Source organism: Bos indicus x Bos taurus, chromosome 17, assembly GCF_003369695.1.
Source record: "Bos indicus x Bos taurus breed Angus x Brahman F1 hybrid chromosome 17, Bos_hybrid_MaternalHap_v2.0, whole genome shotgun sequence".
Taxonomy (NCBI): domain Eukaryota; kingdom Metazoa; phylum Chordata; class Mammalia; order Artiodactyla; family Bovidae; genus Bos; species Bos indicus x Bos taurus.
In genome coordinates this window covers 2712402-2736793 of record NC_040092.1, presented here as the reverse complement: position 1 = coordinate 2736793, position 24392 = coordinate 2712402, and the positions used below count along the sequence as shown (strand labels likewise).

Sequence of the window (24392 nt, the reverse complement as noted above, 5' to 3'; positions counted from 1 at the left end):
ACCTCACTTAGGAATGGCTTCCCCATGCCCACAGCATTCAGCTGTCTTCTCTTAGGGCACGGCTCCCTGAGCTGTCACTTGCATTCTTCTTTGTCACTGCCTGATAGTAAACGTTATAAGGCCCTCTTCTTTCATCTTTTTTCATTTGTTTTCTCCTTTTTATAGATAATCTCATTTCAGTTCAGTTCAGTCGCTCAGTTGTGTCCGACTCTTTGCGACCCTATGAACCGCAGCACACCAGGCCTCCCTGTTTGCAAATGTACCTCTAAAGGAGGCACCATTTTGCAGGTGAGGAACTTGTGTGGGGTTACTTAGCTAAGTGACAAGGACAGTACTCAGGCCCAGCTTGTCTTACTCAGCAGCCTGTGCTCTAAAACCGCAGTGCCCTGCTGGTCCTTCTTGCCTGAGATGTGCTGACTCCGGAGCTGGGGTGGGCCCACAGAAAACTGTGAAGTGAAAGTCGCTCAGTTGTGTCTGCCTCTTTGCAACACCATGGACCTGTTGCCCACCAGGCTCACCTAGTCTGTGGAATTCTCCAGGCAAGAATACTAGAGTGGTTTGCCATTCCCATCTCCAGGGGATCTTCCCAACCCAGGGATCGAACCTGGGTCTTCTGCTTTGCAGGCAGATTCTTTATCTTCTGAGCCACCAGGGAAGCCCAAGGAAGCTACATATTAAATTCTTTTTCATCTTTTGATGTGATTTGTCAACAACTATGAAATACAAAGTAAAGCTATAGTCCTCCTGTCCACATTTTAGAGAATGTGCTGAAAATGTTTTACATATTTTTATTTTCTCCTTTATGTTCTTTAAAAAAAAAAAAAAAAAACTTCACCAGTAGTGACTCTCACAGTGAAAATGGAATTTACTATAAAGGGAGGCCCGTGGACCTTTGCCCTTCCTGTATGTAGTAAATTCTCTTTGCTCTGGGATCATTACTGGCCCTTTTTATTTTGTCTCACAAATAAATACAGATAGTATCCTTTCCTTTTTATCTTGCCTATTCTACTTTACAAATATTGTTTCAAACAGCAAATTTTATAATATGACTTCTTTTTTAACCTTATATTGCTAAGTAGCTTCAGTTGTGTCTGACTCTTTGCGACCGCATGGACTGTAGCCCACCAGGCTCCTCTATCCGTGGGGATACTCTAGGCAAGAATACTGGAGTGGGGTGCCATTTCCTACTCCATTAACCTTATATTAATGGAAATTTAAAAAATCCACAAAATGGAAAGATACAATAATGAACTTCTGTGTACCCATCACCCAGCTTCCAGTTGTTATCAACTCACTAGTCTTGTTACATCTGTATCCCCATTCACTTCCCTGCTTCCTTTGTTATTTCATGTGTAGGTATTGAAGAGTATGTAACTCTATAAAAAATAAGGACTTTTAGAGATATCTGAACAGTGCAGTGCATTGGTTTTCCTTTAAATGTTTTGTAAATGTCATCACTTACGTAACTGTTCTTTGCATCTTGCATCTTTATTAAGTTTGTAGAGCTTCACAACTTTTCCAGCAGAGGGCACTGGAAGACCGGAGGAATTTAGATACTCAGCAGAGGGACCCGTCTGAGGGCCTCTGAGCTTTTTTGTCTTAAGCCAGAGTAATCCACCTTTCCTAACCCCTTCTTGGAAATCTTTTTGGTGCATCTAGATGCAAAGCGAAATAGGCGACGGGCCTGGAAGTCCTGGTTGGTCTACGTGGTTTTCCGTAGGACCAAACTTGAGATGCAGACCACTGCCCTGGAGTTCAGGCAGCGGAGTATTCTGTGGTGAGTGTGCTGCACGGCCCTACAGATCAGCAACATTCGTTTTTACCTCATCATTGCTTTATGCTGCTGGAAAGCCAGCATAAAAACCCACCTTAAAACAACATTTTGAATATAATTGATACGTAGTAAATATTTATTGGTACCTTGTTCAGCATTAAGATCAGGTTTTCACAAAATCATAAGTAACACTAATTGAGTATTTACTGTTAAGCCTTGTGTTAAGTTTCTGAGTATGTTGATTTTTTAATGTAAAGTGTCCCATTTACTCCTTACCATAAACTGTAAGATAAATACTGTTATTGCACAGATTAAGATACATGAGCTCAGGCAAATTACTCAACGTTTCTACTGTGCATGAGTCGTAATTAGCGAAACTAAGGCTCACCCTCCCATCTTTCTGATGCCACAGCTCACACTTTTACCTGCTGCCCTGCACTGCATCTCAGCAGCACCGTCCTCCATTGGAGAGACCACCTGAGTCAGTTCACTTTGAAAGCCAAAAGTGTGTAGCAGTGAGCTGCTTTATAGTGGTACTGATGCCTCTGTGCACTGTTCCCAGCGGTTCTCTGTCCCGAACGGCAGCGCACTGAAAGCTCAGTTCTGGCCAAGAGAGCGGGGCCCTGTGTGTAGCGTGGGTAAGAGCAGAAGCCTTGCAGCTACACTGACTTGGGTTCAAACCCCTCTTCTCACAAGTACTGGGTCATTTCACTTCTCCAGGCCTCACTTTCCTCACACCGTGAGGTGTCTTTTTCAGGTTGTCATGGGAAATACATAAGGTAGTATTTGTGAAGTATTAGCCTAGTGTCCAGACCATCACTGGACATAAAGAAGTAATTTAAAATGTTTCTTATTTAAACTTTATTCAGCAGATATTTGTAAATGCTTAGTAAGTACATAGTTTCTCTAGAGTCTATGGAGGATATTTCTACATAATTTTATTTATTCAGTATCTGTTACAGGCTTAAAATGTTTCTGATTGAGTCCAGAGGTTACATTCAGGGAATTTATAATTTCTCTAAGTGCTTAAAAAGATAAGTAGTAATGCCTGATAGGTTGAGATTTTGAAGAGATACAGCTAAGCATGGCTTAAGTTAGGAGGAAGAAGATATTGGTGAGTTAGAGTGACCAGGGTAAAAACAGAAGTTGCAAATGCTCTTTTCCACATTACTGCTTTTCTGCAACAAATCAGAGAATAAGTAGGAAGGAACCCAAGGCTAGAATGAAACCTGGCAAGGACAGGAGGAAGGGAAGGGATCCATCAAGATTGGAAATCTAAAAGCCATTATTGGGTGACTTCCCTGGGGGTCCAGTGGTTAAAACTCTGCTCTTCCACTGCTTAGGGGTATGGGTTCAATCCCTGGTCAGGGAACCAAGATCACACATGCTGCGTGGAGTGGCTATAAATAAATACTAGTAGTTTAGCAGTTTATCCTGTGGGATCTCCTGAAGTAGTTGGCAGTGATTTTTTTTTAAACCCACATTGGCCAAACAGAGTGTGTCTAAATTGTCTAAGGCTGGTCTGACCTTGTGTGCTATGTCACCCTGGTTGTGTCTGACTCTGTGTGACTCCACGAACTGTAGCCCGCCAGGCTCCTCTGTCCATGGGATTCTCCAGGCAAGAATACTGGAGTGGGTTGCCGTGCCCTCCCCCAGGGGGTCTGACCTTAGGGACCATCAGTTTCCAACCCTTAGCTGGCAGCTCTAGAACTGTTCCTTGATTGCTTTTTCTGGCAGCAGATCTAATGGTGTTGGTCTTAGGGAGAGGGACCTGAGCCGGGGGTCTGAGGCCCAGCCCTCACTTCCCTGCTCTTTTGCTGACCGTGCTCTGACTGGTCCCGTCTTTGATTTGCTCTCCGGCAGGGTGTGGTGGAGTGCGTGGAGATGGCGACTGGGCCAGGTCCGCCTAGGCCGAGCCCTCCAGGCCACAGCCGTGAAGCGCTGGGCCCAGAGCCTCCAGCTACAGGTGAGTGTGCAGACTCGGGCTTTGGGGTCTTCTGTGCATGTCGTCAGGCCCCCACCCACAGAGCACGCGCCCGACTTCTGGCGTCGTGCTGCTGCCTGTGCTGGGCCCTCCATGTGGCTCCAGGGGCGGGAGGCACAAGCAGCGTGGAAGGCTGGACTCTTCAACAGAGAGGCTGCTGGAAGGATACAGTAGATGTGATTTTTTGTTGTTAATTTGTTTTTGGCTGTTCTGGGTCTTTGTTGCTCTCTGCGGGCTTTCTCTAGTTGTGGTGAGCGAAGGCTACTCTCTAGTTTCGCTGTGGTGGCTTCTATTATTGCAGAGCACAGCTCTAGAGTGTGGGGGCTTCAGTATTTGTGGTGCATAAGTTTAGTCTCCCTGTGGCATGTGGAATCTTCCCAGACCACAGGTCAAACCTGTGTGCCCGGCATTGGCAGGATTCTCTACCATTGAACCACCAGGGAAGCCTGCCCCGCCCCAGTAGCTTTTTATTAGACAACATTTTGCATCATCTCTGCAAGTATATGCAATACATGGAGATCGTGTGCAAACAGCGTAGGTCAGGGGTCAGCACACTCGGCCACAGATCAGGTTTGGCCAGCTGCCTGTTATAAAATTTTACTGGGATGCAGTTACACCTGTCCATTCATGTCTAGGCTGCTGTCAGGCTACAACGGCAGAATTGAGTAGTTGCAACAGAGACCACATGGTCTGCAAAGCCTAAAATAGTTACTATCTCACCCTTTAAGAGAAAAATTTGTTGACCTCTGAATTCACAAGGTCTTTTGAAGCAATAGGAAGGAAGTAGACTTAGTTGTTACCAGTGATAATGTGGTAACAAGAACAGTAGGAGCAGTAATGGTGTTTTTGTGGTCTTACTGTCCTAAATGCTGGACTAAGGCCCTTACATGTGTTACCAGAATTTTCAAAATTATTTTTAAAAGCCCATATTATTACTTTGCCAACAAAGGTCCATCTACTCAAAGCTATGGTTTTTCCAGTAGTCATGTATGCATGTGAGAGTTGAACTATAAAGAAAGCTGTACGCTGAAGAATTGATGCTTTTGAACTGTGGTGTTGGAGAAGACTCTTGAGAGTCCCTTGGACTGCAAGGAGATCAAGCCAGTCCTAAAGGAAATCAGTCCTGAATAATCATTGGAAGAACTGATGCTAAACCTCCAATACTTTGCCACCTAATGTGAAGAACTGACTCCTTGGTAAAGACCTTGTTGCTGGGAAAGATTGAGGGCAGGAGGAGAAGGGGACGACAGAGGATGGGATGGTGGGATGGCATCACCAACTCGATGGACATGAGTTTGAGCAAACTCCAGGAGTTGGTGATGGACAGGGAAGCCTGGCGTGCTGCAGCCCATGGGGTCGCAAAGAGTCGGACACGACTGAGCGACTGAACTGAACTGATAATTACAGGTTAAATAACTCCGATACCTGGGCCCTGACCTTTGTCGTGCAGCTGGCAAAGGTCAGGGGCAGCATTTGAACCCAAGCAGCCTGAAAAGTGCAGAGTCGTCCCTTGACCATCATGCTGCCTTATCCTCATGGACTGGTGCTCTCAGGAGGGAGAGGGGTCCAGGTGAAAAAGCGGAAGCACAGGAATGGAGTGAGGCTGGTTTTCCGTCACTGAGGGGCTCGGGCTGTGTGCGTGCTCGTCCCTCTCAGCAGCCACTTTGAGAGCCTGCACACTCGTTCTGCGGGTGTCACTGTTGCTCAGCACGCTTTTAGAATTCCCTTTTGACTTTTGCCCTCAGAGCTTGCAACAGTGGCTTTGAATGACTATCTTCAGTGATAGGTTTTCATGATTTGAGGTTGGATTTAACTTATAAGACACAGGTCATTCAGAATCAAATCCAATGAAAAACATGAGCAATAAGAAAACACTGATATGGACCAAAAGCTTTGTGAGACTCTTAAGACAAATTTTATGCTGCAGATTATAAATAAAATCCTTGTGTCTGGTACGTATGATTTACCAAGAACCTTAAGTCATTCCTCTCAATCCTCACATCTCTGAACTAGTCAGGACAGACATCATGACATATGTGAAATTATAAAAAATGAGGTTTAAGCATAAAAACATGAAATATGAAACACTTGTTAAAAATATTAACAGGAGTCTTCCTTGGCTGTCTAATGGTTAAGATTTCACTTTTCAGTGCAGGTCCAATCCCTGGTCCAGGAGATAAGATCCCTCAGGCCTCACAGCCAAAAATCCAAAACATAAAACTGAAGCAACATTATAACAAGTTCAATGAAGACTTTAAAAATGGCCCACAACAGAAAAATTAAAAAAAATTAACATATCCATATCTCCAACATACAAATTTAAAAGCTGTTAGCATTTTTCCATCCTTGCTCCAGAATTTGATGTAATTTTAATGTAGTTAAATTCGCATTTCAAGCCCTATCCGTCCTTCCTTCTGCCACCTTGCCTTCTTAGAGATAACTCCACCCTGATGTTGAAATCCTTATTCTCTTATATTCTTTTTCACTTGTAAAAGTGTATGTATACATGTACATAGAGAATAAATGTTCTGGCTTTGTGTTGTTAGGAAATTTATGAATGGCATCATACTCTACTTTGCAGCTTGCTGCTCTGTGTTTTTAATGCAGCAGTGTATTTTTGAGGTTTATTCAGGTTGATACAGAGATCTATTAACTGCATACATTCAGCCATTTTGCTGAGTAAGACTCAGTTTATCTGCTCACTGCTGCTAGACTGTTATTTCTTCCTGAGTACTTTTTTTTTTTTTTTTTACAATTACAAAGTGTTGCAGAAAGCGTTCTTTTTTAAATGAGTTTACTTTTGGTTGAGCTGGGTCTTTGTTGCTGCTCACAGGCTTCTCTAGTGTGATCGGGGGCTACTCTCTGAGTTTCCATGCGTGTGCTTCTGATGGCGGTGGTTTTTCTTGTTGTGGCCCATGGGCTCCAGGGTGTGTGGGCTTCAGTAATTGCAGCATGTGGGGTCAGCAGTTGTAGCTTGCGGGTTTAGTTGCTATGTGGCATGTGGGATCTCCCCAGACTAAGGATTGAACCCGTATCTCCTGCATTAGCAGGCAAATTCTTCACCATTGAGCCACCAGGGAAGCCGCCTCGGAGAGCATTCTTAAACACACATCCCTGTGTGAGAGTCTGAGAGTTTCTCGTTCCTGGAAGTGAAGCTCTTGGGTCTTTGGGTATCATCTCGTCATCCTTATCCAACATCACCCGTTTGCTCTCCACCGCTGTGCCAGTTTACATGCTAAAATTGTTGTTCTGGTTTCTTTGGGACTCATCAGCACTTTGCATTGCCAGACTGGGTCATTTTCACCAATGTGATATGTGTGAGGTGGTTCTTCATTGTTGGTTTAATTTCCGTTTCACTGATTCCTAGTGAAGCCCGGTATCTTTTCTGATGCCTGATTGTCGTTGGGTTTCTGGTTTTGAGCTTGTTACCATCCCTCACTCCTTTTTTCTGTTGGGTTATCTAGCTTTTTCTGCTCTGTGCACATTGTCATAGATTCTGCTTACTAATCTTTTGAACTATTAGGTACACTAACTATTAGGTATTTTCCTCTAGCCTATAGTTTATTTACTTATTTATTTTTTTGCTTTATATATGCTGCCTTTTTTTCATACAAGTGTTTTCTTAAACTATGTATTTATTTTACTATGATGTGGGTTCGTTGCTGCGTGGGCTTTTCTCTAGTTGTGGTGAGTAGGGGCTCTTCTCCAGTTATGGTGCAAGGGCTTCTCATTGTGGCTTCTGTTGTTACAGAGCATGGGCTCTCAGGAGCATGGCCTTCAGCGGTTGTGGCTCCCGGGCTCGAGAGCACAGGCCCGGCAGTCATGGTGCATGGGCTTAGTTGCTCCATGGCACAGGGATCCTCCTGGATCCGGGATCAAACCTGTGTCTCCTGCACTGGCAGGTGGCTTCTTTACCTCGGAGCCACTAGGGAAGACCCCCATACAGGTGCTGGTAATTTCGTTGTAGCCTAACTTCTATTTTTATAAGTTGTGTGAGACAGGGTCTTAGTTTGTCATTTTCCTTATGGGTAATTAATTTCCGCAACACTCTTTACTGAGTAGTTCATCTTTTATCTTTTTTATACTCATCTTATTTGGAGAAGGAAATGGCAACCCACTCCAGTGTTCTTGCCTGGAGAATCCCAGGGACAGGGGAGCCTGGTGGGCTGCCGTCTGTGGGGTCGCACATAGTCGGACACAACTGAAGTGACTTAGCGGCATACTGATCTTATTAGTCCACTTCCATTTGGGGCAAGGTCCCATTTGTTCCAGGGTCTGTTCTGACCCTCTCTGGGCTCTCTGGTCCATTGGTGTAGCTGTCTATCTCTAAGCCAGCATCACACTGTTTTAATTATGATTTAATGAAGCAGGTAAGAAAGAACAAAGGTTCTCTCATCAGAATACCTGGGTGGACATTCTGCTGCCGTCACCTGTTAGCTTCCTGCCCTTTTTAAATGAGTTATCTAATCTCCTTATACCGTACCTTATTTATTTGTAAGTAAATAATGGTGTTGGCTTCCCAGCCCGGTGGTAAGGAATCAGCCCGCCAGTGCAGGAGAGGTAGGTTCAGTCCCTGTGTCAGGAAGATCCCTGGAGAGGAAATGGCAACCCACTCCAGTATCCTTGCCTGGAGAATCCCATGGACAGAGGAGCCTGGCGGGCTACAGTCCATGGGTTCGAAAAGAGTTGGACATGACGGAGCGACTGATCGTGCATGCAAATAATAATGGTACGACCTAACAGGGCTGTTGAGGATTAAGTGTGATGAGGCATGTAGTATGGTTAGAATGATGCTTGGACTATGGAATCCTCAGTAAATGCTAACTGTTTATTACTACTACTGATCTTACTGTATAGCTCTTAAGTCTTCATATGTGGAAAGAGATCTTATTTACTCTTGTTCTTTTTCAAAATTGCCATGGCAGTTCTTCCTTACTCTTTTAGTATCAACTCATCAAGTTCCACAACAAAGCCTACTTGGATTTTTATTGCAATATACTGACTTTTCACACTAGATTGGAGAAAGTTGTTTATGATAGTCTCCCCACCTGTGAACTTGAGGTAGCTCATGATATATTGATAAGTGTGAGAGGGAGAGTAGGAAAGGTTAGGCTGTGGTGTAACGAGGCGGGCTGAGTAAGGCTGTGCCCGCAAAGGCTTTGCAGGCTCTTTTTCCAGGGGGAGGGGCAAGCTCCTGGCTTTGTGTCGAGAAGAGCTATGATCACACTTCCCTCTTAACAGGCTCCCTCTGGTTCATTGAGTACTGCCTTTTGAGGAAGAAAGGGAAGAGAGAGTGTGTGTTTTCTTATATTTTCAAGAAGAAATAATGGAAATATAAACCAAAAACGGAAGAGTTGTTACCTATGAGGGAAGGGAGGGAATATATAGGAACAAAATTTCAAGGAATTTGCTTTGTTACACAGTTTTAAGTTTGGAACCATGTAAATATTTTATATAATTAAAAAAGAAAAGTAAATCAATAAGTAAAAGAACCAAGCTTTAGGATTTTAGAACACACTGAAAACAAATATATCAAGTTTGTAGCAATGACTACAAAGAGAAAAGAATTACTTTAAAATATGATACTCTGACTCTTCATTCCTAGCTGGGAGTATTCTAAGGACACAGAGAACTAAGACATCTAAAGTTGGATTCAGTGGTCTTATTGTTCGTAGCAGGTTTGGATTGTTGCCTTGAACTGTTATAGCTACTTTGTAAGATAAAGCAAATAACCATGGCAGTGTCATTAAGAAGCAGATTTTCAGTATAAAAGGAAAGATTACAGGTATAAAATCAAAGAAACAAAAGCCCTGTAATCTGAAATTAGAAATTCCAGTGTCAATATGGACCCATGATTTTATTTTTTTAACCTGAATTAGTGGAATTCTAACTATTGACTGAAAAGACTTAGAGGCAGTGGCAGTAATACAGCAGTTAGCATCCCCAGTGCCTAAGCTATGGTCTCTTATTTCCTTTTATTTGCCACTAAAAGGAACTGAGGTGTTTTTGGGGGAAATGACTGATTCCAGGAATAGAGCAGGAACTAGACATCAAGGCGATGGCACGCCACTCCAGTACTCTTGCCTGGAAAATCCCATGGATGGAGGAGCCTGGTAGGCTGCAGTCCATGGGGTCGCTAAGGGTCGAATATGACTTAGCGACTTGACTTTCACTTTTCACTTACATGCATTGGAGAAGGAAATGGCAACCCACTCCAGTGTTCTTGCCTGCAGAATCCCAGGGACGGGGGAGCCTGGTGGGCTGCCGTCTATGGGGTCGAAAAGAGTCGGACACAACTGAATCGACTTAGCAGCAGACATTGTAAGCCTAAGTCCTAGGAGATGGTGTGCAGGACTGTGAAGAAATAAAGAGCTTGATGGGCTTGTGTCCGCAGGCCTCCTGCAGGCTTAAGAACAATTTGAGCATCAAAAAGCGTAATGACTATAGTGGGTTGAAAATATACAAAGCATATAAAAATTCATGCATTCATTAGAGGAAAAAAGAGCTGATTGGTCACAATTTTGGGTTGTTAGAGCTTTAATTCTATTCTTTGAAAATTAATGAAGACCAAAGTCAAGCATTTATCCTGCCTTTCCTGTACAGACTACTCTCTGAGAAATGAGAGGGTTAATGAGAGAATAAGGCTTTTTTTTAAAAAATAGAATTCCAGTTAATAAACAAATGTAGGAGTATTAGAATTAGAAAATTGTTGTTTTTCCTCCCAGTGAGAAAATGGATCTGGGCAGTAGTCACCCAGCGGAAAGACAACAGAGAAATATAAGGGAGGGGTCAGACTGATGCCATCTGAAGCCACTGAACAGTCTTGGCACTGAACAGTCGCTAAAGCTACGGCAGCCTTCCACGCTGCCGTAACAGGAAGGAATCCGAAGCACTTGAAACATGTCCCTGACTAAAATTTGAACACGACTCCAGCCAAGCCTAACGTGAATCTTATTATCAGTTCGTGGGAAACACAGGAATCGGAGGGACAGTTTAAAGACACCAGGAGGAGACAGTTGGCCAAATCTAAGACGTGGAACAGTTTATAGGGTACGTGACCTGGTTTCTCCTTAACAGGTTAGTAGCATGAAGAGAAAAAAGGCCGAGAGGGAAATTGTCATCAGAATGGAGAGATTTAGGTACTTCCCTGGTGATCCAGTGGCTAAGACTCCAAGCTCCCAATGCAGGGACTCGATACCTGGTCAGGGAACTAGATCCTGCATGCTGCAATAAAGATTTTAAGGTTGGTGCAGCAGTAATTGTGGTTTTGGACCCTGAATTTTAAATCATCATACCTGGGCTCATATACGTCTTTATTAATTAAAACAGGAACCTTTACAGTCAACACATTTTTGCCAATAAGAAATTAGTTTGTTTTATAGCATAAAAATCCACGCTTCAGGATTTGATGAACTCTTGGAAAGCATTTTTTGTGTCCTCCTGGTTATGGAAGCATTTTCCCTGCAAAAGGTTGAGATGCTTGAAGAAGTGGTAGTTGATTGGCAAGAGGTCAGGTGAGTCTGGCGGATGAGGCAGAACTTAGGACCCGGTTTGTTCAACTTTTGAAGCCTTGATCGTGTGGCGTGCACTCAGGTGGTGTTGCTGAGAAGAACTGGACCCTTGCTGTTGACCAATGCCGGCTGCAGGCGTTGCAGTTTTCCGTGCATCTCGATTTGTTGAGCGTATTTCTCAGATGTGATGGTTTCACTGCGATTCAGAAAGCTTTAGTGGATCAGATGGGCAGCAGACCACCAAACAGTGACCATGACCCCTTTTCTGATGCAGGTTTGGCTTTGGGAAGTCCTTTGGAGCTGCTTCTAAGTCCACCCACTGAGCTGGTCATCACCAGTTGTCATATAAAATCCATTTTTTGTCGCACATCACAGTCCCTTTGAGAAGTGGTTCATTGTTGTTGCGTGGATTAAGAGAAGACAGCACTTCAAAATGACGAGTTTTTTGATCTTGGGTCAGCTCATGAGGCACCCACTTAATGGAGCCTTTTCACCTTTCCAGTTTGCTTCAAATGCCAAGTAACTGATTTAGAATGGTTGATGTTGAGTTCTTTGCCAGCTTCTTATATAGTGGTAAGAGATCAGCTTTGATGATCCTCTCAACTGCTGCTGCTAAGTCGCTTCAGTCGTGTCCAACTCTGTGCGACCCCATAGATGGCAGCCCACCAGGCTCCGCCGTCCCTGGGATTCTCCAGGAAAGAGTACTGGAGTGGGTTGCCATTGCCTTCTCTGGATCCTCTCAGCTGGTTGTTGTCAGCTTCCAGTGGCCAGCCACTGTACTCCTCATCTTCAAGGCTCTTGTCTCCTTTGCAAAACTTCTTGAACCACCACTTCTCTGTACATTCCTTAGCAGCTCCTGACCCAAATGCGTTGTTGATGTTGCAAGTTGTCTCCACTGCTTTGAGACCCATTTTGAACTTGAATAAGAAAACTGCTCGAATTTGTCTTTTGTCTAACAGCATTTCCATAGTCCAAAATAAATATAAACAGCAAGTAATAGGTCATTAGGAAAAAAATAAAGCAAGAAATGCACATTAAAATGATATATAGCATAATCACATTTAAGAATGTATTCCAGTATCAAGTGGCAAAGTTCAATAATGGAAAACCACAATCATTTTGCACCAACCTAATAGAAGATCCTGAGTGCCACAGCTAAGACTTGGTGCAGCCAAATAAAAAATAGTTATTTAAAAATAAGTAGCAAAATGGAGAGATTTAACTTACAAAGCAGTCATAACTAATGAAAAAGGACCACTGGCTGCTGTGCTAAGAACAGACGACGGAAAATCAAGAGTAAAAGCAGGGGGGACAGTTAGGAAACGATTACAAAGTTCCAGGCGAGACTCTGGGCCAAGATGAGAGCAAGATGGTGTTGGATTCTGGATATGTTTTGAAGGAATTGCCAGCAGGGTTTGCTGCTGGACAGATAAGGTGTGAACCTTCAGAGAAAAAGTCTGAGAGGACTCCCAGGCGCTTCGGCCCGAGTCACTGGGCCAGTGGAGTTGCTGTTTACTGAGATAGGGAAGGTGAGGGCAGAGGCAGGCTTGTGGGGAAAGAAGGGGAGGAGCTGCATCCTGGGCTCCATAACTTTAGCCTGATGGGCCTTTCACATGACCTTGAGGGGCTGTCGGGGAGGAGCTGGGTGGGTATGTGTGGAGTGTTGAGTCCACACCAGAGAGGTAAACTCGGGAGTCCTCAGCACACAGGTTTCATTTGGAGCCATGAGATGGTGAAAGCACAGAGGGAGTGGGTGTAGCCAGTGGCACTGAGCCTGCCCAGTGAAGAGACGGGAATCGGTGGTGGGAGAGAGGAGAGGCGGAGGCAAGGAGGCCCGGTGGGGAAGCTGAGCTGTGTCAGACGCTTCTGGCAGGCAAGGACTGCGGTTTGGCCTTTGGATTGAACAACGTGGAGGTCATCGATGCCCTTGATAAGAGCAGTTTCAGTGAACCCAAGGAGGAGAGGATCTCCCTGCTTACTGGGGGAAGAGAAGTGAGAAAGTAGACAGCCCTGCTGAAGAGTTTGGAAAGGAAAGGAGAGCACTTGGGTGTTGGTGGGTGGCCGAGTGGTCTAGAGAGGGGTGTTTGGTGGTTGGTTTGAGGATCACTGATCTATTCGCTTCTGGAAGTACTTGGGTGACCATAGTCTTTTAAAACTTTATTTATTTATGGACAAGTCTTCCTTGCTGCACCCGAGCTCTCTCGTTGCTGTGCACGGGCTTCCCGCTGTGGTGGCTTCTCTTGTTGCAGAGCATGAGCCCTAGGCATGCGGGCCCAGGAACGGGCTTAGTTGCCCCGAGGCTTGTGGTAGCTTCCTGAACCAGGGATCAAACCTTTGTCCCCTGCACTGGCAGGCAGATTCTTAATTACTGGGCCAAGAGTGAAGTCTCGTGTCACACTAGGCTGCAGTTTTTTCCCTCAACTTTTTAATTTTGACAAGTACCAGATCACAGAAAAGCTGGATACTGGCTTCTCTTCACCAGGTTAACCCATCCTTAGCATCTTCCCACGTTTGCTTTCTCAAGTGTATCGGTGTATTTCTTGTATTTTCTGAGTCGCTTTAAAGTTGCAGACATCAAGTTCAAGCCTGAGTGAAAGTGAAAGTCACTCAGTCGTGTCCAAGTCTTTGTGACCCCATGGACTCATACAGTTTATGGAATTCTCTAGGCCAGAATACTGGAGTGGGTAGCCTATGCCTTCTCATACAGTTTATGGAATTCTGTAGGCCGGAATACTGGAGTGGGTAGCCTATCCCTTCTCCAGAGGATCTTCCTGACCCAGGAATAGAACCAGGGTCTCCTGCATTGCAGGTGAATTCTTTACCAACTGAGCTATCAGGGAAGCCCCCACCCTGAATACTTCAGCTCATATCTCCTAAAACAAGAACGTTTTCTTATGTAACCACATCCTCACTGTGTAATGTTGATCTGATAATATTGAGACTACAGTTTGTATTGCAGCTGTATATTGTTGCTCTTTTAGTATCAGATCCAGGGCCCAATCAAAGGTCACCCGTTGCTTTTGGTTGTCACATCCCCAAAGGGAGAAATAACAGCACGTTTGAATGCTGATTTTAAAAATCTAGCAGAGAGTGAAAGCTGATGACACAGGAAGGGAATGGGGGTAATTGCCAGAGTGATAAACTTGAGAAGGTGAGAGAAGATGGGCAGGGTAGGGGTGACCTTTGTTGGGAGTGTGGAGAGAAGGCAGAGCCCCTGGGGGATGTGTGGGAGCTTGAGAAAATTGTCTTTTGATTGCTTTTATTTTCTTGGTGAAATAGAAAAAATGGTATTCAGATGAGAGGAAGGAAGGGAGAAGGGGTGTCACAGGTTTACAGAGGTATGAAGGTATAAAAGAAGGTATCAAGTCATCTATGACAGTTTCCTTCAGAGTAGGGCAGGTGTATTGCTGGGTGTGCATGAAGACCTTCCCAAGGGTACCCTAGATGGATAATCTTAAGGGAATCCGTCCGCAGACCCTCGGTTTCTGTAGGTCCATGTCCTGGGGACTCACGTGCTGAGAAAGGGCCTCAACCGTAGGCTTCCTCCCCCTTTGGAAGAAAAGACAGAGCCTCACCTGTCCCAGATCTGAATTAATTATACCACCCCTTGGATTGTCCCAGCTTATTATTCCTCTTCTTTTTTTCCCCCTCTTAATCCAGGAAAGGAGGGCTTTCTTTGGTTGCGCTGAGCAGGGGCCACTCCCCAGTTACAGCACGTGGACTCAGTTGGGTGACTTCTCTTGTTGCAGAGCCTGGGCTCTCGGGCCTGTGGGCCTCTGGAGTTGCAGCACACAGCCTTCAGTCCTTGGGGCTCCCGGGCTCGAGAGCACAGGTTCAGTGTTTGTGGTGCACAGGCTTAGTTTCCCTGAGGCGTGTGGAATCTTCCCCAGCCAGGGGTCGAACTGTGTCTCCCGCATTGGCAGGTGGATTCTTTACCCCCGGACCTCCAGGGAAGTCCCAGAATGCCCTTCTCAAAGATCCTCTCACCCCACATCCCCATCACTTATGATCCTGCTTTGGAATCGCCACTTCCTCGTTTTCTGACTTCACCCTCTCCAGTGTGTGGGTTTCTCTTTTCCCTTACCTGTATTTCACCTCTGGTTTCCTGCCTCCCTTAATGGTTGTCTTTTCTCTGGTTTCCAGGCTTGGTCACGGTGGCAGGAGCAGCTCCTCTTTGTCCAGAGGGAGAGATGGAAGACGGTCTCCGCAGTGACACACCTTCAGCGTCGGCAGCAGTGGAGAGCCCTCAGGGCCTGGCTTGAGTACCTGCAGCTGCGCAGAGAGAAGAGGCTGCGGAACCGTGAGTCCTGGGCGCCAGGGGTAGAGGGAGGGTCGCCATGCCCACTGCCGCCAGGGGTGGCCATGAATTTACGGGGGGTAGTAACAGTTACAGCACAGATTTTGAAAGAAAAGATCGAGGAGGACAATAAAGCATCCTGAATTCACATTTAAGTTATTTCCTTCTGTGTTTTTTTTTTTTTTCAATATTTTATTCAGTTTTTTTACTTTATTATTGTTTTTTATTGAATGAAAGAGTCTTTACATCCTATAGAGCTTTACAGTTTTCAGAAGTTGCGCACACGTGATTTTGTATAATCCCATAACAAGCCCCCTCCCCACTGGCAACCATTAGTTTGTTCTCCACGCAGCCGAGTCTGCTTCTTTTTTTTCTGGATTTGCTAGTCTGTTGTGTTTTTAGGTCCCACGCATAGGTGGCTTCGTACACTATTTGTTGTGTCTGACTTGTTTTTAAAGTGGCGTTTTGTGTCCTCTTCCCCTCAAGGGACCGGCATTCTCCGGAAGGGGCTCCTATTCAATGTATTTAATTCAGTAGGATTTTAATTACGCTATGAGCGCTGCAATTATTATGATTAGTATGATACACAGTTTTGTATCTTGCTTTTTTCCATATAACTAATCGATGCTTTCCTGTGTCTTTAAGTTACTTTTTATAAGATTTTTTGTGTGTGTGTGTATACCATTTTTAAAGTGGTTGAATTTGTTATGGTATTGCTTCTGTTTTATGTTTTGTTTTTTTTGGCCATGAGGCATGTGAGATCTTAGTTTCCTGACCAGGGATTGAACCTACATCCCCTGATTTGGAAAGGTGAAGTCTGTTTTTTTTTTTTAACTTTTTATTTTGTTATGGGGTATAGCCTAATGAACAACATTATGATAGTTTCAGATGGGAACTCAGCCATACATACACATGTATCCATTCTCGCCCAAACTCGCCTCCCATCCAGGCTGCCATGTAACATTGAGCAGAGTTCCTTGTGTTATACAGTAGGTCCTTGTTGATTATCCACTTAAAACGCAGTGGTGTGTATATATCCATCCCAGACTTCTAACTATCCAGAAGACGAAGTCGGAACCACTGGACCTCCAGGGAAATCCCATAAATTTTTTTTTTTTTTTATGACTGTTTTACAGGGGGCGCTTACCTTAATATACTTAGTCATTCTTCTATTAATAGATATTTGGGGGAATCTGTGGCAGTCCAATGTTAGGACTCCATGCTGTCACTGCTGAGGGCGAGGACTTGATCCTTGATTGGGGAACTAAAATCCCATAAGCTGTGTGGTGTGGCCAAAAAAAGAGAGAGAAAAGAGATATTTGGGTTGTTTGTCCCTAGTTATGCAGATGCATGATTTATGATGTTGCGTTTTCTGAGCGCTATCCTGAAGGTTTAGTTTTCCCACAGTAGGTCAGAAGTAACGACAAATTGGTCATGAAGGCCAGTACTTTTTGTCCTTCAGTTTCTCGAGCCCACACAGAAGTCCTGGCCGCAGGGTTAGGCTCCCCTGCTTTCCCCAGGCCTCCCTGCAGGATTCCTAGCCTACCAGCACTGTCTCTTGGGAGAACTGATGTGCCCACTTGAAAATAGTGATGAGGGACCCACTGTCTGGATGCCCAAGCCTGGAAGTTCAATGAAGGCATGAAGCTACTTAATGATGAGTTGCAGACTAATACATGCCTCCACCTAAGGCATTCTCATCCCAGGACCAATGCCCTTCCCCTCTCTGGCTTTAAGCTCATCAGGTCATTAGCTAATTAGTCTTAAAAGGAGATGGAGCTGGCGGCCTGTATCAGCCTGGCTGACGGCTCACAGAAGCCTCTGCCAGCGTGTCGACCGAGTCGTGTGTCACTGACTCGTTCCTGAAGTCCCGAAATGCTGGTAAAGAGGCAGGAGTAAAATGGGGTTTTCTTTAGAAACAGCTGTCCTCGGTCACTAACCAGGAGCTTCAGTCCTTCGACAGAATCCTTTTCTCTTTCTGCGGAGAGCAGAACTGTAGCTAAGGAATCCATAGTAACCCTCCCCTATTCAAAACCCTTTTTTCCAACGTTCTCTGTGGAGCAGCAGCCTTAAATCCCAGCTGTGTGCCAGTGGTGGGTTTCAGCCCATCCTAGAGATGCCTCCAGCTTGTGGCCCAGCCTTGACGGGGAAGCACTGAAGCTCCTTTCTCTGTTGCAGAGATGGCCGAGCGAGTCCAGTGCGCCACCCTGCTCCAGATGCACTTCTCTGCCTGGCGGCGGGCCTGGGCGCGGAGGGAGAGCCTGCATGCCCACCGCGCGCGGGTGGAGGGCCTGGCCAGGAGGACGCTGCTGCGGAGAGCCCTGACGCACTGGGAACACTGTATCCTTTGCATTCCTCAGGCCTGTCCTCCGGCCCAGCCAAGACAGGGAGAGCCCGGCAGCCTGTAAGACAGTCAGGAGACATGGGAAACAGTTACCCAGCAATTTCGGACAGTCCTGAACTCTGGTCGGCTTGTTAAAAAAAAATTTTTGTTCCATTCTGGGAATACTCATACAAAAGAGTGCCTATAACAAACATTTGTAGTTTAAAGAATAATAGTAAAATGAGCACAACTCAGTAGAACATCGCACACACCCCAGTCCTCTCCTCCCTGACTGTATTCCCTTTCCTCCCTCTCAGAAGCATTCCCACTGCCCTGATTTTGTTATCATTTCATCCTTTTCTTCCTGCCCATTAGATGGTGGAAATAGCCATGCAGTTTCTGCTTCAGAAATTTGTTTCAGTTCACTTCTGTTTCAGAAAACCTTCTGTCCTTGGCGGCCATGTTGTTACGATCCCAGCTTCCGTTCCTTGAGCTGCTGCTATGTGCAGACATTGTGATTATCTCCTTAATCCTCATAGCAACCCGGTGGAGTGGGTGTCGCCATCTCCATCTCACAGATGAGGAAGCGGAGTCGGGGGTGCTAAGTGATTTTCAGTCTCATTGGCAGAGCCAGGCTTCTGACTCCAGTGCACTTTCTTAATCCCTCCCCCTGCCACAGTCTGTGCCCAGGTTTGGGGTTTGGACTGCCCTGGATATTCACTCACGTTTTCATTTGTTCACTGAACTCTTGTTTTAAACCCCTGCCCAAGTTGTTGAATACAGGGAAACCTGGAAACTTAACAGTAGCTCATTGTCAACTGGGGGAAAATAGACATGAAAACCAGCCTGTGTAAATGTGGCCTGATAAGTACTATCATAAAGGTTTGTATTAAGTCCTGCTAGAGCTGCTGTGGAGACCTAGCCGAGGAGGTAATTGATGTTTGAGCTGAATTTAAGCCTTGCGGGCTGACACGTTCTCCCGACGGGAATCGGGAGAGGCGGTTCAGGTGTAAGGAGTGGCATTTACGCAGGTGTGGATGAGAAAGGGCACCAGGGGTGGTGACCAGGGTCTGCATTGCGTTGTGGGGTGTTAGGGGCAGGCAGATACAGGCTGGGGCCTGGCTCGTGGGGCCCTTGTGTGGGTGGTCAGGAATCTGGGCTTCATCCCGGGACGCTGAGGATCCCCTGCAGGTTTTTGAGAAGCGATGCAGCAGATCTGTACTTTGGGAAGGATGAGGCTCGATGGTGGGAGTGAAGCTGGCACAGGGGACCCAGTCTGGTGCACGGCCCAGTGCTGGGGGTGGGGACAGAACCCAGAGACAAGGAGGGGAGCAGATGGACTTGGCAGCTGAGAGATGGAGGGGTAGGAGGAGAAAAGGACTGAAAATAACTCCAAGGGTTTAAGCTCAGACATCTGACCGGATTGTGCTGCCAAAACAGAGAGTGCGGGAGTCTCAGGTTCTGCTGAGATTTTTAAATGTTTACTCTGACTGGTAGCAGTTTATCTCGACTATTTTTGCCCCTCATGAAGTAGGCATCACAGGGGAGAAAGGCAGATAAATAACTCACATCGTGGTTCCCCTCAATCCTCTCTTCCCTGGGTCATCAGGCGAGATGAGGTAGACACCAGCCCTCCTGGCTCACCCGTCGTCACCTGCAGCCGGGACCCTTGGGACGGGTCACTGGGGTCGCACCAAGCTGGGGTGGGGCCTTGTCGAGACGAGAAGCCTTGACTCGGGCAGACATGCTGCTGTGCGCAGAGGAAGCTGAGCGGTGGAAGGCGGCAGGAGAACACTACAGGCGAGGCCTGCTGGTAAGGGCGCCGTGGCTGTGCTCGGGCATCCCTCTTTGGGGGGCCCGACCCTCGTCATGCTCTTTAAGTGCATCTGGTTGTGTGGTTGCCATTTGTCATGGAAGCCCCCTTCATTGTCATGTCCTGATTTTAATTTTGGATCAGAGATGGCGATGGTGTGGGGTCAGAAGGGTTGGAGCTGCAGAGGAGCCTTAGAAGCGATCCAGTCCTGGGGTATCAGCACTTCAGGCCCCCTCTTTAAATGGTGGAGGCCTAGTCTTGCAAATGAATCCAAGTTGAGGTGCGTGGATGAAGCCAGGTCTTAGAATAGTGTCCATTTTGCCGGCTGCTCTCCCCCACCCTCACCGCACGAGGTGGCCTCCAGACACTGTCAGGAGCCTCTGGGGGCCCACAGATCACTCTGTGAAAACCCCTAGGTGCTTCTTCTCTATCTCAGAAAACTGAAGCAAGCCTGTGGAGCATGGGCTCTGCTTAGTCACCCATGAAGCATTTTGGACGGAGCTGGAGCCAGGCCAGCATGTCTTGCCCCTGTCCCCCGACCTCAGTCACCAAAGATTACTTCTTTTCCTTCTGTTCTACTCTGCAAAACTGCATTTGCGGTTGTGTAAATATACAGGATTGCCAAGAGGAATAGCAACAACTGCAGATATACAGGTGATACCACCCTGATGACAGAAAGCAAAGAGTAACTAAAGAGCCTTCTGATGAAGGTGAGAGAAGAGGGTGAAAAAGCTGGCTTAAAACTCAACATTCAAAAAACGAATATCGTGGCATCTGATCCCATCACTTCATGGCAAATAGATGGGGAAACAATGGAAACAGTGACAGACTTTATTTGGGGGAGTTCCAAAATCGCTGTGGCTGGTGACTGCAGCCATGAAATTAGAAGTCACTTACTCCTTAAAAAAAAATCTTCAATCGAGATAACGTATTAAAGAAAAGAGATAACGTATTAAGAAAAGCTGACAATCCGAGATAGCATATTAAAAAATAGAGACATCAATTTGCCAGCAAAGGTCCATCTAGTCAAACCTCTGGTTTTTCCAGTAGTCATGTACAGATATGACAGTTGGACCATAAAGAAGGCTGAGCACCGAAGAATTGATGCTTTCGAACCGTGGCGCTAGAGAAGACTCTTGAGAGTTCCTTGGACTGCAGGGAGATCAAACCAGTCTATCCTAAAGGAAATCAACCCTCAGTATTCATTGGAAGGACTAATGCTGAAGCTCGAATACTTTAGCCACATGATGCGAAGAACTGACTCATTGGAAAAGACCCTGATACTGGGAAAGATTGAAGGCAGGAGGAGAAGTGGGTGACAGAGGATGAGATGGTTGGATGGCATCAGTGACTCAGTGGACATGAGTTTGAGCAAACTGGGGGAGATAGTGAAGGGCAGGGAAGCCTGGTGTGCTGCAGTCATGGGGTCACAAAGAGTCGAACATGACTTAGCAACTGAACCAAGTATACATGTTGACCCCACATGGTAAAAAAAAATAAACCCACCATAATCTGAAAGTCTGTCTCTTCTCTGAGAGGCAGTGGTGATATTTTGACCTTTGTCTGGTGTTTCTGTGTGGGTCACAGGGACTTCTCCTGGTCAGGGGTGAGGGTGATTTGCTCTTGTGTGTGCAGTACCTGTGGGCAACAGGGAGTGTTTATTAAGTGCCTACTGTGTAGGCTGGCTTGCATCAGACTCCCAGTTGAATCTCAAAGCAGAGAAACACTGTCTGGGACCCGGGAGCATCTGTGAACAGCCATGGCTGAGCTTCTCACCACCTTCTCTGGCGTCGAGCTTACTGTTACAGGCACACTGTTGACTGTGTCTGTTCTTTTCACAGCATCTTTGCTTTAAAGCCCTGAAAGACAACGTGACCCACGCCCGTCTCCAACGGATAAGAAGGAATCTTGCTCACCAACAGCATGATGTCATGGTGAGGCCCTCTTCTGTACCAAAGCATTTCTTCTGATGGCCCTTCTTTCTCTCTTTTTTTTAACCTTTGTGCTTAGAGGTTTGTTCAGATCTTGAGACTCCAAAACCTTCAGGTCCATATTCTTCAGTGATCCATACCACAGGATAGAGAAACTTTTTTCTCTTATGTAATGCCGTTTTTTATCTGTTTGCTTAAGAAAAAAAAATGGTGATTGAATCAGAGGTCAAGCACTGTGGATTCAGCCTTGACCTGGGGAGTATAGTCTTAAGTCGTGTGTTCCAGGGACTTTGGTACCGTTTGCACCGTGTGTCTGTCGTCTTCGGTGGTTAATTTTCCTGAGGGTAACCAGCATTCTACCTTCATTTGTCACTTGTGCTTCTGGGCATAGAAGGGGGTTTTCTAATTGTGAAAGTGTTGAAATGTACAGAAAAAATATAAAAAATAGTATAATAAACCTCAGTTTACCATTTAAGTTCAACAGTTGTTAACAATTGCTTTTTTTTCCTGAGTCATTTCAAAGTAAATTACAGATGTTTTGACACTTTACATCTAAACGTTTGAGTATGCATTGCCCCCAAATGAGGACATTTTGCTCTATAACCACAATATCATTATCATCCCTAACAAAACGAATAGTAATGCTCTAATACTAACCAGTGTGTGCTCACGCAGTCATGTCCAACTCTTTGCAACCTCTTGGACTGTAGCCTGCCAGGCTCCTCTGTCCATGGGATTTTCCAGGCAAGAATACTGGAGTGGGTTGCCATTTCTACTCCAGGGGATCTTCCCGACTGAACCTGTATCTCTTGCATCGGCAGGATTCTTTACCACTAGTGCCACCTGAGGAGCCCAGTATTAACCAATACCGAGCACATGTTGAAATTTCCATTTTCAAACTCAGTTGCCCCAGACCCAAATGTGTTTATAGTTGTTTTTTACAAGCCAGGATTCAATTAAAAATTTATGACTTACTACATTGGGTTATGTCTCTTAAGACTCTAGTAAATCAATAAGCTTCCCCCACCCCCCATTTCTTTTGTTTAACATGTTTATTTTTTAATTGTGGTAAAACACACAAAACTTCATCTTAACCACTAAGTGTACAGTTCAGTGGCATTAAGTACATTAACATCACTGTGCACATCACCCATCTCCAGAATCCTTTCATCTTGCAGAACCAAAACAGTAAATCCCAGTCTCCTCCACCTCCCCCAGCCTCTGGCAACCACCGCTCTCCTTCCTGTCTCTGTGAATTTGACTGTTCCAGGTACCTCATATTTATAGAACTTTGCCCTTTTGTGACTGGATCATTTCACTTAGCATAACGTATATATGTATTTTTAATGACATTGACTTTTTGAAAAGGAAGACCAGTTTTTTGTACAGTCTTCCTATTCTCCATTTTTCTGTTTACTTTTGATGTCATTTGATTTCCCTTTTTCCTATGTAGCTCTTGTGAACTGGAAATTGGATCTAAGGGCTTGACTAGATTGAAGTTAAATGTTTTTTGGCAAGACTACTTCGTAGACAGTGAGCTTCCTTCACCAGGGTAAAGAATCTACCTGCCAGTGCAGGAGATGCAAGAGATCCAGGTTCAGTCCCTGCGTTGGGAAGATCTCCTGGAGTAAGAAATGGCAACCCACTCCAGTATTCTTCCCTGGGAAGTCCCATGGACAGAGGAGCATGGTGGGCTGCAGTCCATGGGGTCACAAAAGATTCATAAGTAGTAATATGTAATAAGATCAGTTTTAATTTCTAAAATGGTGTTGGCCTCCATGAGGCCCCGATTAGGAACAGCTTCTTCATTTTTATTTCCACAGATCTGATAGATTCAGCAGTTTGTTTTTTATGTTGGCCCAGAATAGTTCCATATAGTTTGGCCATAATTATTTTTCAAGTCTCTTACATGTCGGGTGTTCCAAATTGAGGTAATTCCTGCATCTTCTGGAGTTACAGATTCGCTACCTAATGGATCAGGAGAGATTGTTTTGCATTAATGCACTTCCATTTCCTTCTTGTTTCACTTCAGCTGCTTCACAGGGTCTGGAACCTCTGGCAGTCGCGGCTGGAGCAGAGGGAGGAAAGAGAGCAGCTGCCCTTCCTGCGTGCTGCCTGGGACCACGGCAGGTAGGGACGTGGCCTGCAGGCTCCCCAGGCCCCGCTGTGACTTGCTTGCTGGTCTCTAGGAGTCATCACCGCCCTTCCCCACGTTACTGTGCAGATTCGGAAAGGCCCTGCCATGGACCCGTGGTTCCTGCGCCTGCCTCTTCCGTTCGGTTGATGAGGTGGGAGGTGGGATGAGGAGTGCTTGTGCCGGTGCTCGGCCAGCAGCGCCTCAGGTCTCAGGCGTCGGTGACGTTCTGTCTTGGGATTCAGGCGTCATTAGTGTTACAGAGACGTCCCAGGCAGGTGGGTGTTTGTGGCTTGGTCTTGGAGGTTGTGAAGCATGTCCTCAGTTAAACATTCAGTTAGATTAAGTAAATAAAAGCATCACATGTCCACAGGGAAAACTCAGAATGTATAGAAAAGAAATAGAAAGTAAAAAGTAACGACTGCCTGGACGCCTTCCTTCAACGACTTAGTCTTATTTTTCAGAGGGAACCGCTGTTCACTTTTTATTTTTTTTTGACTGCCCCTCGTGGCTTGTGGGATTTTTAATTCCCCCACCAGGGATTGAACCAGGGTCCTCAGCAGTGAGTGTGGAACCCTAACCACTGGATTGCCAGGGAATCCCCTTTTCTAAAAAATTTTTTATT

General features: G+C 45.6%; 1 protein-coding gene across 1 annotated transcript in view; it reads left to right on the top strand.

The window, feature by feature from the left end:
- The window catches only part of SFI1 (SFI1 centrin binding protein), an 87951-nt gene that overhangs the window by 37873 nt on the left and 25686 nt on the right, over positions 1-24392 (top strand). Inside the window, exons 7-13 of the mRNA XM_027513554.1 lie at positions 1660-1777; positions 3638-3740; positions 15413-15569; positions 17745-17906; positions 19632-19702; positions 21544-21636; positions 23666-23763. Coding sequence (XP_027369355.1) covers positions 1660-1777; positions 3638-3740; positions 15413-15569; positions 17745-17906; positions 19632-19702; positions 21544-21636; positions 23666-23763 — 802 coding nt within the window. The remainder of the gene's footprint in view (positions 1-1659; positions 1778-3637; positions 3741-15412; positions 15570-17744; positions 17907-19631; positions 19703-21543; positions 21637-23665; positions 23764-24392) is intronic.